General features: G+C 44.2%; 1 protein-coding gene across 5 annotated transcripts in view; it reads left to right on the top strand.

Annotated features, from left to right (window-relative positions):
* RBM6 (RNA binding motif protein 6) overlaps nucleotides 1-16,267 on the top strand; it is an 82,623-nt gene that overhangs the window by 3,113 nt on the left and 63,243 nt on the right. For 4 of the 5 annotated variants that reach the window (XM_045856951.1, XM_045856953.1, XM_045856956.1 and 1 more), the window contains one exon: nucleotides 12,126-12,232. In XM_045856951.1, coding sequence (XP_045712907.1) covers nucleotides 12,189-12,232 — 44 coding nt within the window. In that variant the 5' untranslated portion in view covers nucleotides 12,126-12,188. Of the gene's footprint in view, nucleotides 1-11,766; nucleotides 11,888-12,125; nucleotides 12,233-16,267 lie in introns of those variants that run through there. The other variant, XM_045856954.1, reaches the window with a different exon arrangement.

Below are 16,267 nucleotides of genomic sequence, written 5' to 3'. Positions count from 1 at the left end.
GGCCTTGTTTTCGCTTTCGTTGGGTTTATACTCAGAAGGGGGGGTCATGTGACAGTTTTGTGTCTGGGTTTTTCAGGAGCTGTCATACTACTTTTCCACAGCAATTGCAACACCATTCTACATTCACACCAGTGATGCACGAGGGTTCCATTGTCCCCGTGTCTTTGCCAACGCTTGTCAGTTTTGTTTTGGAATAGCGATCCTGTTGAGGTGGGGTGGTCTCTTCTCTCTCTGGTTCATTTCCCCTCCCATTTTAACCATTAAAAATTTTTTATGAGTTTATTTAGCTAAACTGATGACATAGATTGGGAAGTAAACTCTCCAGTGCTTCTCCATTTTAAGCATATTTTTAATCCTCACCTGAGGACATGTTTTTCATTGCTTTCAGAGAGAGAGAAAAAAATATCGATGTGAGAGAGAAACATCGATTGGTTGCCGTCTCGCATGTGCCCTGACTGGGGATTGAACCTGCAACCTGGGTGTGTGCTCTGACCAGGAATCCAGCCTGCAACCCTTTGGTGTATGGGATGATGCTCCAACCATCTGAGCCACACCGGCCAGGCCCATTTTAACCATTAATTTTAAAAAATGATTTTATGTGTTTATTTTGAGAGGGAAGGGAAGGCAGGGAGAAAGAGAGGGAGAGAAGCAGCAATTGGTTGCCTCTTGCACCTGCCCCCATGAGGGCCCGGCCCTGCGACCCAGGCATGTGCCCTGACCATAAATGGAACCAGTGACCTTCCAGTTTGTGGGATGATGCCAACCCACCGAGCCGCACCACCGGTCAGGGTCATTTTTAAGTGTACGGTTCAGTGGTGTTAAGTACGTTGGCATTGTTGTGCAGCTGTCATTGCCGTCTAGCTGTGCAACTCTTTTCACCTTCCCAAAGTTTGCTCCCGTTAAATAATAATGTCCCATTCTCCCCTGCCCCAGCGCTTGTCAGCTGCTGTGCTACTTCCTGTTTCTATGAATTTGCCTATTCTAGGTACCTCATAAAAGTCGAATCGTAAGTCATACAATATTTGTCCTTTTGTGACTGGCCTTTGTTTCACTTAGTGTCATATCTTTAACCTTCACCCATGTTATAGCATCTGTTGGAATTTCATTCCTTTTTGAGGCTGACTAGTATTCCACTGTATGGACATACATCACACTGATGGACATTTGGGTCGTTTCCACCTCGGGCTGTTGCGAATGACGGTGTAGTGAATGTGGGCATAGAAATATCGACTGAAGTCCTTCCCTGTGTTCACTTCTTTTGGATCTATACCCAGAAGTGAAATTGTTGGACTATATGATAATTCTATTTTCAATTATTTTTATTTTTATTGTGAGAGTATGTTTATCAAAGCTCGGGACAGCGAAACCAGGAAGGGTCTGGGATGGAGGAGCACCGGGAGAGCCTGCCTGGGGCCGCTTTGGCTCTCTGGCAGTGATGCAGGAAAGAAACGAGCCCGGGCAGGGCCGAGGTCAGCTCACTGTCAGGGAAGAGGGGGCCCTGGAGGCAGGTTGGTGGGGGTTTGCCCGAGAGGAGCTGCTGCTGCCCTTAGCTCCCCTGGTTGCGCCCTGAGAGGGAAGAAAGGTGTGGGCGTGCTCTGGAGAGGGAGAGCGCTATTTTTAATTTTTTGAGGACCCACCAGTACTATTTTTCACAGTGGCCGCACCTTTTTTTACAGAGGGGGAAGGAAGGGAGAGAAACAGTAAGTGAGAGGGGAACATCGATTGGTTGCCTCTTGCACCTGTTGTCCCCGACTGGGGACAGGACCCACAACCCAGGCATGTGGCCTTTCCGGGAATTGAACCTGCAGCTTTTTGCCTTATGGGATAACGTCCCAACTGACTGAGTCACCTGTCCAGGGCTTTTAAAAATATTTATGTGTTACTTAAAAATTATTTATTTATTTTAGAGGGGGTAGAGAGAGAGAGACAGTCATCATTTTGTTGTTCCACGTATTTGTGCACTAATTTGTTGCTTCTTGCATGTGCCCTGACCGGAGAGCGAGCCCACAACCTTGGCCTACCCAGATGATGCTCTAACCAACTGAGCTACCCAGCCAAGGCTCTCTCTTTAAGAATTGATCTTAGGGGGTGGGATGGGATGGGAGTAAAAGGCAGAAAACTGTACTTGAACAATTAAAATAAAAATAATAAATTTAAAAAAGGAAAAAAAAGAATTGAACTTGCTGCTAAATGTCAGAGCTAAAACTCTAAAATTCCTAGAAGAAAACATGTGGGAAGACTTTATGTATTGGATTTAGCAACAATCCCTTGAATGACTCCAACACAGGCAACAAAAGTAGACAAATTGGACTTCATCAAAATTAAAAACTTTTCTGCATCAAAGAACGCTATCAACAGAATAAAAGGGCAACCCACAGAATGGAAGAATATATTTGCAAATCATGTATCTGATAAGGGCTTGATATCCAGAATATATAGAAAACTGGGCAAAGGATTTATTTTTATTTTTTTAAAGATTGTATTTATTTTTAGATAGAGGGGAAGAGAGAGAGAAACTTTGATGCGAGAGAGATACATCCGTCTGTTGCCTCTCACATGCCCCCCACCAGGGACCTGGCCTGCAACCCAGGCATGTGCCCTGATTGGGAATCGAACTGGCAACCTTTTGGCACTCAATCCACTGAGCCACACCAGCCAGGGCTGGGCAAAGAATTTAAATAGACATTTCTCCAAAGAAGGATATACAAATGATTGATCAGCACACAAAAAGATGCTCAATGTCAGCATTAGGGAATGCAAATCAAAAACACAATGAGATGCCAGGTCCTACCTGCTGGGATGGCTGTTATCCAAAACAAACAGGAAAATAGAGGTTGGTTAGGATGTAAAGAAATTGGAACTTAATATTGTTCTGCTAGAGATGCCATAACAAAATACTATAAACTGGCTTAAACAACAGAAAATTATTTTCTTACGGTCCGGAGGCTTAAGTCGAAGGTCAAGGTGCTAGCAGGGTTGGTCTTTGGAGAGGACTCTTTCAGCTTGCCATGTCCTCGCATGGCCTTTTCTCTGTGCATGCACCCCTGATGTCTCTTCTTCTGATACCAGCCCTGTGGGATTAGGGCACCGCCCTTGTGGCTGCTTTAACCTTAATTACCCTCTGAGAGGACCTATCTCCAAACAGTCCTCCATACATTTGAGGCTAGGGCTTGGGCATACGAATTGGACCGGGGGTGTGGTGGCAGTGGTAGCACAATTCACCCCATAACAAAACCCTTGTGTGCTCTCCTGTTAAACTGTATAGCTGCTGTGGAAAATAGTACAGTGGTCCTCAAAGAACTAAAAACAATTTCCATATGATACAGCAGTTCTACTTTGGGGTACATATCTAAAAGAATTGAAAACAGAGTCTCAGTGATATTTGTCCACCATGCTCATTAATCACAACAGCTAAGAGATGGAAGGCCAGAGTGTCCATCAGTGGTATATACCTATAATAGAGCACTATTCAGCCTTGAAAAAGGAACGGAATTCTAATAGATGCTGCAGTATGGGTGAACCTTGAAGACGAGATGCTAAATGAAATAAGCCCATGGCAGAAGGACAGATATTGCATGATTCCCCTAGCGTCATGAGAGGTACTCAGGGTAGTCGGAATCATGTAGACAGAAAATAGAAGGTTGGTTGCCGAGGGCTAGGTGAAGAGGAGAATGGGGAGTTACTTTTTAATGAATACAGAGTTTCAGTTTTTGCAAGGTGAAAAAAGTTACATGGATAGTGATGAGGGTCGCACAACGATGTGAATGTACTAAGTGCCACTGAACGGTACACTTAAAAATGGTAAATAGCAAATTTTATATTATGTATATTTTACCACAATTTTTAAAAATACGTAATTAAGCCCTGGCCAGGTAGCTCAGTGGGTTAGAGCGTCATCCCGATATACCAAGGTGGTGAGTTCAGTCTCCTGTCAGGGCACGTGCAAGAAGCAACCGATGAGTGCATCAGTTAGCAGAACTTCAACTTGATGTTTCTCTCTCTCTCTCTCTCTCTCTCTCTCTCTCTCTCTCTCTCTCTCTCGCCCTCTCCCTCTCTCTAAAATCAGTAACAATAAAAAATACGTAATTTTAAAAAATGGGTCTTGTTGATTCTGCTCCTGTCTCTCACCAGCCCCTATTCCGTGTTGCCGTAAAGGCTCCTCTCCACTTGAGACCTCGCTGCAGTGCGCTGCCCCAGTGAGGGGGCCCCTCCGGGACGCCAGACAGTGCTTATGTCCGACCGAAGGGCGTTTGGGTTGTCCCCGTTTTAAAAAGCTATTACGAATAAAGCTGTTGTGAACGCACCTGCACAAGTCTTTTGTTTTCATTGACCTCAGGCAGATACTTAGGAGTGGAGTTCCTGGGTCCTGGGCTAACGTTTATCAGAGCAGTTTCGAAGGTGGTGGTTTTGCCATTTTTCCAGCAATGTATGAGAGCTCTGATTGCTGGAAATCTGTGTGTATTTCATTTGGTGAGTCTTGTTAATTTTATGTAAAGAAAAATTTTGTTTTATTGAATGTAGAGAGAGAAGGAAGGGAGAAAGAGGGAGAGAAACATCAATGTGAGAGAGAAACATTGATTGGTTGCCTCTCATATGTGCCCTGACCCTGCAACCCAGGCAGGTGCCCTGACCAGGAATCGAACCAGCAACCTTTCAGTTTGTGGGACGATGCCCAACCAGCTGAGCCACCCCAGCCAGGGCAAGTCTTGTTAATTTGAGCAATCCTAGTGGATGTGTACTGTTATTGTGGTTTTAATCTATTTTCCTTATGACTAATAATCGTGAGCATTTGTCAGGTACATGTTACAAATATTTACCCCCCGTTCCATAGTTTGCCTGTTCATTTTTTTCAACAGCGTCATTTGAAGAACAAGTGTTAATTTTGATCTTTTTCTTTTCCTTTATGGTTAATGCTTTCTGGATCCTTTATAACAGTGTTTGCTGCCACCAAGCTCACAAAAGGTTTTCTCTGTTCTGTTAATAGAAGTTTTTTTGTTTAGCTTCTGCATTTATGTCTGACCCATTTTCTTTATTTTTTAAACGTATTTGTTTATTATTATTTTTTTTTAGAGAAAGGGAGGGAGAGAAATATCAATGTGGTTGCCTCTCATGTGCTGCCTGTCAGGGACCTGGCCTGCAACCCAGGCATGTGCCCTGACTGGGAATCAAACCTGCGATGCTTTGGTTCGCAGCCCGTGCTCAATCCACTGAGCTACACCAGCCAGGGCCCAAGGTGATAAGGTTTTTTTAACGCATGCCAATATGACAGCTGTCACAATACAATCTAACAAAATTGTTTTGAATGAAGTTAAAGACAACTGAGCATTACTAGAACTGTTGTGTGGAATAAACGTAACAGCCTCTCTGGCCAACCCAATACTTTGGAGAAAATTAGTTTGTGTTATTTTTTTAAGGTTTTATTTATTTATTTTAGACAGAGAGAAAGAAAGAGAGGGAGAGAAACATCAATATGTGGTTGTCTCACACGCCCCCACTGGGGACCTGACCTGGCCCGCAACCCAGGGCTTGAACCGGTGACCCTTTGGTTTGTAGGCAGGCACTCATCCACTGAGCCACACCAGCCGGGGCAGATAGATAGAGTGTTTAAAGCAGAGTAAAGCTGCTGTACACTTCAGCCAGCACTAAAAGAATAAGACCCCTGGTTTTGTTCCGTTGTCTTCTGGAACCGACGTCGTAATTAAAAAGAAGGGATGTCCTTGGGATTTGGAATTGTGTGGCTAGAGGTGACATCCTTGGATCTGTGCAGCATGGGCCCAAGTGAGAGCATTTGCCAGGAATGTTTTACTAATCAGGAATGAAAGGTGCAGGAAACCGCTCAGAAACAGCCAGCTACCACCATGGTTCCCGCTGTAAAGGCTGTAGACCTGCAAATGGGCAGGCTTTGTTCTCCGACTGGCCGGCTTCCTGGAAACCAGAGTCTCGGGGTTCTGAGGGAGCGCGGCTGCAAAGCTGAAACGTGAAGGACTTTTGAGAAGGGCATCACTGGGAATGTGACCTGGCCCGTAGCTCGACTGATCGTGCTGCTTGCCGTCTCAGGACCCTTGTTAACTGCCGCTCGCGGGGAACCGTGTTTCACTTCGACCTTCAAGGCTCTCGTTTGACTGTTTACTGCAAAGGTCTGCACCTGCAGCAGCTTCACCCGGGCTCACATCTCAGTCCTCAGAACGCCCCGTGGGGACCCTGTACGCGTTGTGGGCATCTGTGGGGTGGGATCGGGGCCGCTGGGCGGCAGTTCACTCGCACCCGCATGTGCACTGCTAGCCGTGCTCGTGTGTGGAATTGGTGTTTCAGTGCCTCTTGTTTTCAGTTGGGTTATTCTAGGTTCTCGCTTTTCCTGACTCCTGTCTTGTTGCACATGTCAACCAGTGTCTTTGCTGGGGTCTAATGAGCTTCAGCATTTAAAGCCTTGAGCTGGCATTCGGTTCATTCCGAAGTACCAGTTCTGCTTACCAAAAGCGGCCCTGGCTCAGTGCCAGCAACTCAGAGTTTTTACCCTTTTCAGGTTCAGATCATTTTGGTCCCAAGGCCTGTGATCACTTGCTTTGCTGGATTAAACTGCATGTCCAGGAACTTCAGCTACCCCAGGGAACACTTTGGAGGGAACCTCTACTACGGGGTTTGACACACGTTGCCCTGTTCCCACCGGCAGTGTATGAGGGTTCCAGTGTCTCCACATCCTTGCCGACTCACCGGTCTTTTATTTTTTCATTATTATGATTGTCACCCTAGTGGATGCGAAGCAGTGCTTGTGGTTTTGATGTGGTTTTGATGCACATCAAAACCACATTCTTTCATTCGTTCACATGGAGACATCCAGTTACCCCAGTCTCGCTTGTTGGAAAGACTGTTCTTGCTTCTGAATGGTCTTGGCACTCGTTTCTAAAAAACTTCACCCTGACTGTGAGGGATTATTTCTGCACTCTTGATTCTCTCCCATGGATCTGTGTGTTTATCCTGACGTCAGTGCCACTCTGTCTTGAGTGGGGTAGCTTTGTGGTAAGTGTTAAGATCAGGAGTTGTTGAGTCCTCTAACTTTGTTGTATGTATTTTTTTGTTTTGTACAGATGACACTATTGCAAATAGTATTTTGCACATATTTTTAGATTTAATATATAATAACTTATTCTATATCAATTAACATAGCTACCTTAATTTTTTGGAGTTGCATGGTATTTCAATAATACAAATATACTCTATTGATATATGAGGGGGACCCCCAAAAAACTGGAATTATCTTTTGGAGAGCAGGCCCCTTGTAATTCAGGCTTCCCTTGCTAGTTGAGTGTTCTAAGAATCCATGTCAATCAGTGTACCGGCTGGCATTGTTGTGAGAGGCTGCATTCAGCCTCAGTGAATTTTTTGTGAAGGCTCACTGTGTTTGCCCGTCTCATGACGGGTGATTTACAAGTGCACCTGCCTACTCTGCTGCGTGTTCAGCCGTGTTTGACCCAACACAACGCGACTCCTGTGCCCCACCCTCCCTATTCAGTCTCTCACCAAACAACTTTGTTTTTCCCAGTGAAAAAAAGTGCTCCAAGGGAAACATTCTGCCAATGTGGAAGAGGTGGAACAAAAAATGGCAGAAGCATTAAAGGGTATCACAATTAACAGGTTCAAAAACTATTTTGAGCGGTGGAAAAATTTTGATAGGTGTATTGTGTCAGTTGGAGAGTACTCTGAAGGTGACTGAAGTTTAAACGTGTAAAAATAAATACACACTTTTTTAATAAATACTTTTTTTTGCACAGTCTCCCCTTGTACATTTAGAGTTTATAATCTTTGGTTATTACAGCAATGCTGCACCATGGGCCTTTGTAAGCACGTCACCACAAACTGTAACCATCTGGAGAATAAATTTCTGGAAGAGGAACTGGAAAGTCAGACATAAATACACATTTAAGCCCTGACGGGTGTGGCTCAGTGGGTTGGGTGTCGTCCCGCAGACCGAAAGGTTGCCGGTTCACGCTACCTGCAGTCGCGTAGGGAACCTATTCCAGGGTGTTCCACTGGGCTGCCGTCTCCAAGGGAGGTCTGTGTGGGCTCCCTTCCCCAGCAACGTGATTTAGGACAGTGATTCTCTTGTCGAAATCCGGAATTTCTCGGGTGAAAGGTATTTCCGCAGGGTTCAGTTGAGGTCAGTTCTTGCTTGTTCAGAATCTCAAGTCCAGAAAGATGAGTTAATTGTTGAAGGAAAGGATGCTGAACTTTATCACATTCAGCTGCTTTGATTTAACAAGCCACAACAGTTAAAAACAAGGCTATCAGAAGATTTTTGGATGGTGTCTGTGTTTCCGAGAAAGGGCCAGGTTAGCAGGTTGATAAATGAGATTTGAGTTGTGTGCTACAGAGGCAGCAAGATGCCGCATGGCTCCTCAGACTCTCCCGTGCTGTTTCAAAGACGCGGTAAAAGCCGCGTGTGGGGAAAAGTAGTCTCTTGTTGACAGCATGAGGATGGATCGTGTTTTTCTATCTGTCGTGCCAGGCTCTGGTCTTTTGATTAGAAGAATTTCAACCATTTACATTTAAAGTAGTTACTGATAAGGATGGACTTCTGCCATTTTGTTATTTTCTATATGCTTTATAGCTTTTTTTTTTCTTGCATTATTGCCTTCTTTTACGTTTAGTTGAATTTTTTGTTGTAAAATGTTTGGATTTCCTTCTCATTTTCTTATGTGTATTATAGATAATTTTCTAGTGGTAACCATGGGAATTACATTTAACATTCTACAGTTATAACAATTTAATTTTAATTTATACCAACTTAAGTTCAACAGCATACAAAAAGTCTTCCTATACAGTTCCCTTACTTTCCTCTTTCTCTTTTTTAAAAAAAGATTTTATTTATTTATGTTCAGAGAGAGGGGAAGGGAGAGAGAAAGAGAGGGAGAGAAACATTGACGTGCAGAGAGAAACATCACTGGGTTACCCCCCGCACACCCCCGGCTGAGGACCTGACCTGCAACCCAGGCATGTGTCCTGACCAGGAATCGAACTGGTGGTCTCCTGGTTTGCAGGCCAGCGCCCACCATACCAGCCAGAGCCTCTTTTTCTTTTTGCTGTCGCAGATAACATGTTTGTAAACTGTATCCTCATTACCCAAATGAATACTTGTTTTTCATGCATGCCTTTTTTTTTATCCTTACCTGAAGTTGTATTTATTGTTTTTAGAGAGGGAGGGAGGGGGCAGAGAAAGAAGCATTGTTGTGGGAAAGAAACATGCATTGGTTGCCTCCCGCTGGCTGCCTTCTGCAAGTGCCCTGACCAGGGACAGAGCACAGAGCCCGAGCAGTGACCTTCTAGTTTCCTGCGATGCCCAGCCGGCTGAGCTGTGCCGGGCCAGGGCTCTGTAATCTTGTATTGGCCCACTGGGTGGTCTCTCCTGGCCCCGGAGGCTTCGCTCACCTTTGTGCTTTTTGTTTTCGTTTTTCTTCTCAGACGTGATAATTCCAACCGTCCTATCTTTACGTTTGCCAGTCCTTTCTTCTGCTTGCTCAACTCTGTTGTTGAACTCTTCCCAATTTTTGCATTTCAAGAATTGTACTTTTCAGCTCCAGAATTTTCGTCTGGTTCCTCTGTAAAAGTTTCTCTTTGCTGATCATCTCATTTTGTTCATACATTGTTTATCGGATCTCCTTTAGTTCTCTGTCCATGTTGTCATTTAGTTCTTAAGCATATTTAAGACCCTTGCTATGAAGCCTTTGTCTAGGAAGTCTGATGTCTGGGCTTACTCAGGGATGGATTTGTGATCTATTTTGTTTCTTCGAATCGGCCGTATTTTCTGGGTTCTTTGTATGCCTTGTGGGGTTTTTTAAAAAAAGATTTTATTTATTTATTTTTTAGACAGGGAAGGGAGGGAGAAAGAGAGAGAGAGAGAGAAACATCAATGTGCGGTTGCTGAGGGTCATGGCCTGCAACCCAGGCATGTACCCTAACTGGGAATCGAACCTGTGACACTTTGGTTCGCAGCCTGTGCTCAATCCACTGAGCTACACCAGCCAGGGCTCCTTGTGGGTTTTTTATTATTGTTGTTGTTGTTGAAAATTGGGCATTTGAGTATTATGATGTAGTAACTCTGGAAATCAGATTCTCCCCTTTCTTGGAGTTTGGTGATTTTTTAAAATTGTTCAAGGCTGTGGTAGTCTATTTTGGGACATTTTCTAAACTATTTTTGCAAAGACTGCTCTTTGTCATATTTGATCACTGATGTCAGACATTTTTCTTTTCTTTTTTTTTTGTAGTGCTTGTTCACCTAACTTTTTTTTGAGAGTACATTCATTTATTTATTTTTAAATTGGTATTTAAACAAATTTTTAAAAGATTTTATATATTTATTTTTAGATTGAGGGGAAGGTAGGGAGAAAGAGGAGAGAAACCTCCGTGTGTGGTTGCCTCTCGTGCACCCCCAGCTGGGGACCTGGCCTGCAACCCAAGCATGTTCCTTGACTGGGAATCGAACCAGCGACCCTTTGGTTCGCAGATCGGTGCTCAATCCCCTGGCCCACACCAGCCAGGGCAAGAGCGTATTTATTAAAGCTGGGGTGAAACAAGGAAGGGCCTAACAGAAGAAGCAACAGGAGAGAGCCTTGGTGGGGCCGCTCTGGCTCCAGAAATGTCATAGGAAAGAAGCGAGCCCAGGTAGGACTACCATCCGCTCACTGGGCAGTCAGAGGAGAGGGGCCCTGGGGACGGGGTCAGGGTTTGGCCTGGGGTGAGCTGTGGCTGCCCGCTGTTCCTCTGGTTATCTGATAGTTTAAGCAAGATTTCCTCGAACACCAGGAGTTCAAACAAACAAACAAACAAACCAAAAAGAAACAAAACACCACAAAAACCAAAAAAAAGAGAAAAGCAGAAAGTAAACTCTCTGCTTTTGCGGGTTGGTTCTGTGTTGGGACACTCCTTCGGCAATTAGCTGGGCTTGCTCTAAGCCTAGGGTTAGCCCAAGGTGAAAGTTGAAAGTCTTTTCAGGTCTTGTCTGGTCACGTGTCTGGGCATGTGTGTGGCTTTCAAAGTTTTCCTGTGTACATGTTGCTTTGGAATATTCTAATTTTTCAAGGTTTTTTTTTTTCCTCAACTTCTCTCTCTATATGTGAGTCTCTAGTCTGCTCTGTGGCTTTTATTAGCAATACCTGCGCCGCCGTCCCCCCCGCCCCAACCGAGTTCTGTCGAGGTAAAATAGAAACAAGCACCTCGCATGGACCCTTCAGGTATGCCCCAGCCAGGTTAGACCAGGAGTACACACAGCAGTTTGCAGATGAGGCTTGCTCTGAGGGCGGGCTGGGGACCGGGCTGCCACTGCTTGAACTCTAAAGCCGCTGCGGTGGTAGGGGGGCGGGCCAGGGACCAGTGAAAACGCAGAACTTTCCTGTTACTTTGAAGATGGCTTGACTGACCACTCGCTTGATTGTTACAGACTTTTGACTGTTTTCTAAAGTCCAACCAAGTTGATGTAGACAGTGACCGCTTGTGTTTTAGTATTCCTGTGGAGGGACTAGACTTTGGAACTTCCTCGTCTGCCGTTTTCCAGACCTGTGTGTTACCTTTTCGCGCTCTTGATAGAAGGCTTGGGTGCACAAAAGTTTCTGCAGTCAGTGAAGTGTACTTTATCTGTTTTTTCCTTTGTTTCTTGTGTGCTTTTGGCGTCGTGCCACTGCTGCCGAACCCAATGTCCTGAGAGTTTGCCTCTGTTCTAGAGGCTGCAGCAGAGGCCCTCCCGCCGGCCGCGGGCTGCTTGCCCGTCCGCAGAGCGCCGCTGGGGCGAGGGCAGTAGCCTGTTCTGGTCGGCCGGGCGTGCAGGCGCAGGGCTCAGAGCGCACTTTGTTGGCATGCCTTTTGCAGAGAGGAAGTAGGATGGCTGCTGGAAAAACGGGTCAGTATTTATTAAACGTGAAGCACTCTTACTACACCGAGAAGTTTGTGGTGCTCCGGAGTACACTTTTTTAATTAAAAATTATTTTTCTTGTTATAAATTAATATGCAGGTGTTTAAAGGTGACTTCCAAAACTATCCCTGCTGGTGTAGTCCCGCGTCCGCCAGGCAGGAAGAAACCAGTGTCGCCTCTACTTCATTTTCTAATGTGCTTCTGTGTCACGGTGTGTTTTGTGTAGGTGCTGCTGTGGCTGGAGCTTGGTAGCAAAGGATCTGCTTCCTGGGCCCTCTGGACATAAGAGATGTGGGGGGACTCTCGGCCTGCTAACAGGACAGGGCCTTTCCGGTAAGTCTGCACATCTGCATATTGTTACTATTTTAATGATATAGTATAATTTGTTTTGGTCTACTATAAAGGAGGATATTATCTCTGTATAGAAATAGCTCTGGCTTTTAAAAATTGGAAACTTTAAAAAGTTTCTAGTCATTTTTGAAGTGATTTTGAGACTAAATACCCAGCATGCCAAGTGTTTTGTGTTTTAGCATTTTTTAAGTATTAAAAAATGTCTTGTAGCGACATAATACATACTTGGCTAATAAGGAAAGTCAGCGTAAATGTTTACAAATGTACATCAGTATTCCATTAAGTTCACTAGTACATTTCTAGAACCCAGAGCTGCGTCTGCCCATGCGGCACTTTGATTTTCAGCCGCTAGAACAGGTTCTGAGAAAGAGAAACGCCTGGACGCAGTTTTCTAAGCCGCATCTCAGTGCGAGGCATCAGGGAGGGCAGGGATCAGTGGAGAATGTGGAGCCATTCAGTCGTGTAGCTTAGATTTGAAGGGAGTTAGTTTATATTTTTGAAAGAGGTCCCTTTTAAAAAGGATTTTATTTGTTTTTAGAGAGGGGGAAGGGAGGGAGAAGGAGTGGAAGAGAAACATCAGTGTGTGAGAGATATTGATACTCAGTATATCAGCTGACTGCCTCTTGCACACCCCACTGGGGACCTGGCCCGCAGCCTGACTGGGACTCCAACGGGTGACCAGAAGGTTTGCAGGGTGGCACTCGGTCCGCTGTGCCCACACCAGCCAGGGTGGAGGGAGGTAATTTTTTAGGTAGCCAATATAACAAACACTGATGACAGTATTTTTTTAAATGATTTTGTTTATTTATTTTTAGAGAGGGAAGAGAGGGAGATAGAGAGAGAGAGAGAGAGAAACATCAATGTGCAGTTGCTGGGGGTCATGGTCTGCAACCCAGGCATGTGCCCTGGCTGGGAATCGAACCTGCGATGCTTTGGTTCATAGCCCGCGCTCAATCCACTGAGCTACGCCAGCCAGGGCGATGACAGTATTTTTTAAAACTTTTGCATGTTGATGCTCCAGTTGAGACTTCTGTTGCTCGTAGATTTCCTTTTGGGTTGATAGTCTGCAAGATTTTATTATGCGGGTTTAATAGATGTTCCATTTATTCTTCTGAAGCTTGGGGTCCCCTGAAAAACTGAGGTAGAGAATCGAGTAAAAAAATCCATGTAATATTTAATAAAGCTAGTGTTTCATAAACACTAAATGATAGGGGTCTTTCTGCTTAGTGATCCTTCAATTAAGGCAGTCGTAGTGACGCTGAGTATGTTTTCTCTTTCAGAGTATTCAGGTCTGGATCAGTGGTCAGCACACTACAGACCATAGTTCGTTTTTGTTTTACTGGGACGCAGCCCTGACCATCCCCTGACAGATGGTCTGGGGTGGCTGTCGTGCCGAAGTGAGCAGTTGTGACAGAGACTAATATGATTGCTGTCTGGCTCTTTGTGGGGAAAGTTTGCCAACCCCTAGATCAGTGGGCTTGTACTTTTTACATTTTTATATATTTAGATTGTAATCTGTTCTTTTTTTTTTTTTAAGTTTAAAGTGAATTTATTAGTGAAGCAGTGAGAAAGAAAGTAGGCTATTAGAGCAGCAATAAGCTCTTCTTTTTACTTATATTTATGGATAATTATTTTGTAAGTTGAGGCTGTTTCTTAAAGAACTAATCCATTTACATGGTTTAGATAAGCCTTTAGAAATGTTAGGTAACTTGAGCTCTACTGCCTAACTTTCTAAAAATTTTTAGAACACTTTTTCTTTGACCAATTTATTGTTTAAAATTATATTTCCTCGCCCTAATTTTCGTCTATAAGTCCTTACCTGCTGTTTTTTAAAGATCTTTGCATAGAAGGGAGACATAGTGTATGCAGCATCAGTTTTAGGGGGCTAATTTGGATTTGTAAAAAAGGTGTCTTGCAGGAAAATGATTTATATTTCCTTTTAACAACTCTTCTTAGAGTTTTTTTATTTAGTTAAAAATTATTTTCGTAGTCACTGCTATTTTATATTAACAGAACCGTTTCTTGAATAGTCTGCATAAAATGCAGCTCTAACAACCCCGGTACAGTAGGTTCCAGTCTGGATCTGTCTGATCTTCTCAACTCGAGAGAGTGAGAGCCTCCCCAGGGCAGCGTTAGGGGACAGGGTCGGATGTGTCTGGTCAGAAAACGAGTCAGTGTAGATACCTCGGCCCTTGTCGTGTGAGTGTCTGCTGAGGCTTAAGCCTTCCCGCAAGCTAACTATTGCCATCCGAATGATTTTAAACAGGGGAGACATTGCAGCTAGTGTAGTATCTTCATTTTAGTGTTAAATTGTATTACTTATGAAGAACATTTAAACTTGCTCCTCTTAGTTGTTTCTATGAACCACATAGAAATAACTAATGTTAATGGGGACTAATGGAAATCATCATGTTCTGAAAACTTATTGATTATTCATAACTGTAATGTTTAGGTTGCTGTTGTTAAATTTATTACTTTAAGAAGGGATTTGGCATTGTAACTATTTGTCTTGAACTGAGTGACCCGGAATCAGTTGTCCTTTGAACCTTTCTAGTATAATCGGGTCGTCTGAGTTCAAGTGGGTCCTGTCATGGACCCTGTGTGTTCTGGGAGGAGAACTGAGCTGGACCTGATCTCTTCATATTTTTGTTTTACAGCTAAATAGCGTATAACCCTTCAGATCACTTAATGTATTCCGTTTTCGTGTCCTACTGTTCCCCTTGAGGTCAAAATTCTGGGTACCTAATTGCCTGTTTAAATTCCCTAAACTTTTATCAAAGCCAAAACAATGTAAAATGACTTGGAAGTTAGGCAAACGACAGAAGTTGGGTAGTATAAAAGACTGGGCTAGTTCTTACTTATTGCCTGAGTTCTGTAAACTGAGAATATGAATTTAATACTATACTTATTTTTATTTTATTTTATTATTATTTTTTAAAGACTTTATTTATTTTTAGAGAGGCAAGGGAGAGAGAAAGAGAGAGAGAAACATCAATGTGCGGTTGCTGGGGGCCATGGCCTGCAACCCAGGCATGTGCCCTGACTGGGAATCGAACCTGTGATGCTTTGGTTTGCAGCCCGAGCTCAATCCACTGAGCTATGCCAGCCAGGGCTTATTTTATTTTTTTTAAAGATTTTATTTATTTATTTTGAGAGAGAGAGGAAGGGAAGGAGAAACAGAGGGAGAGAAACATCAATGTGTGGTTGCCTCTCACAGGCCCCCTACAGGGGACCTGGCTGGGAATCGAACTGGTGACCTTTTGGTTCGCAGGCCCACCCACATTCAGTCCACTGAGCTACACCAGCCAGGACTACTATACTTATTTTTAAAAATAATTATTACCATGAAAAATTAGCATGAAGCATTAGAATCTGGAATACCAGCTTCTTCACTGGGGACCTGGGAGTAATGCTTGAAGGCCTAATGCTCTCCCCAGGTCCTCTGAGCATGAAGCTCCTGGGTGCCATTGCTTGGCTTGGTCGACTTACACATGCTTTGTGGCACGATTCATGCTGCCTTCTGCGGTACCCCTGTGTGGCTATGATAGTGGGGACCAGGTGAGAGTGCTTCTGGGGGAGCCACCGCATTGGGATTCGGATGCAGCCAGGGCTGGCGCTCAGCTGGTGTGCACAGGTGTGCTCCCACTGGTTATTCACAGCCAGCGTTTCTTCATGTGGGGCCTGCATCCATTCTGTTGGGCGGTGTCCATGCTGTAACCGTAATAAAATGTTTCGGAATGTTCCTCCTACATGCAGCAATGAGAAAGACACCTCCTGAAACTCACTGTAAGAAATTTACAGTGCATTGATTCTTCCGCTGTATAGGAACCATCGTGTTGATCTTGGAATTTTAAGTTCCCTGGCTGTAGGGAATGGACATTCTGTAGTGTGTCACCATTGCTAGCTTATCTGGCGTTGCGGATTTTCCCTGTTGCAGGACTGGGTGGAAGCTTTTTCTGCAGCAGTCATGTTGAAAACCTTGTGTTGACTTTCCTCGTGTTCTGAGATGGGAGCGTA

This window comes from Phyllostomus hastatus, unplaced genomic scaffold (genome assembly GCF_019186645.2).
Source record: "Phyllostomus hastatus isolate PE091 unplaced genomic scaffold, TTU_PhHast_1.1 phas_scaffold_129, whole genome shotgun sequence".
Taxonomy (NCBI): Eukaryota; Metazoa; Chordata; class Mammalia; order Chiroptera; family Phyllostomidae; genus Phyllostomus; species Phyllostomus hastatus.
The sequence above is the reverse complement of the archived record's forward strand: the minus strand, read 5'-3'. Positions and strand labels throughout refer to the sequence as shown.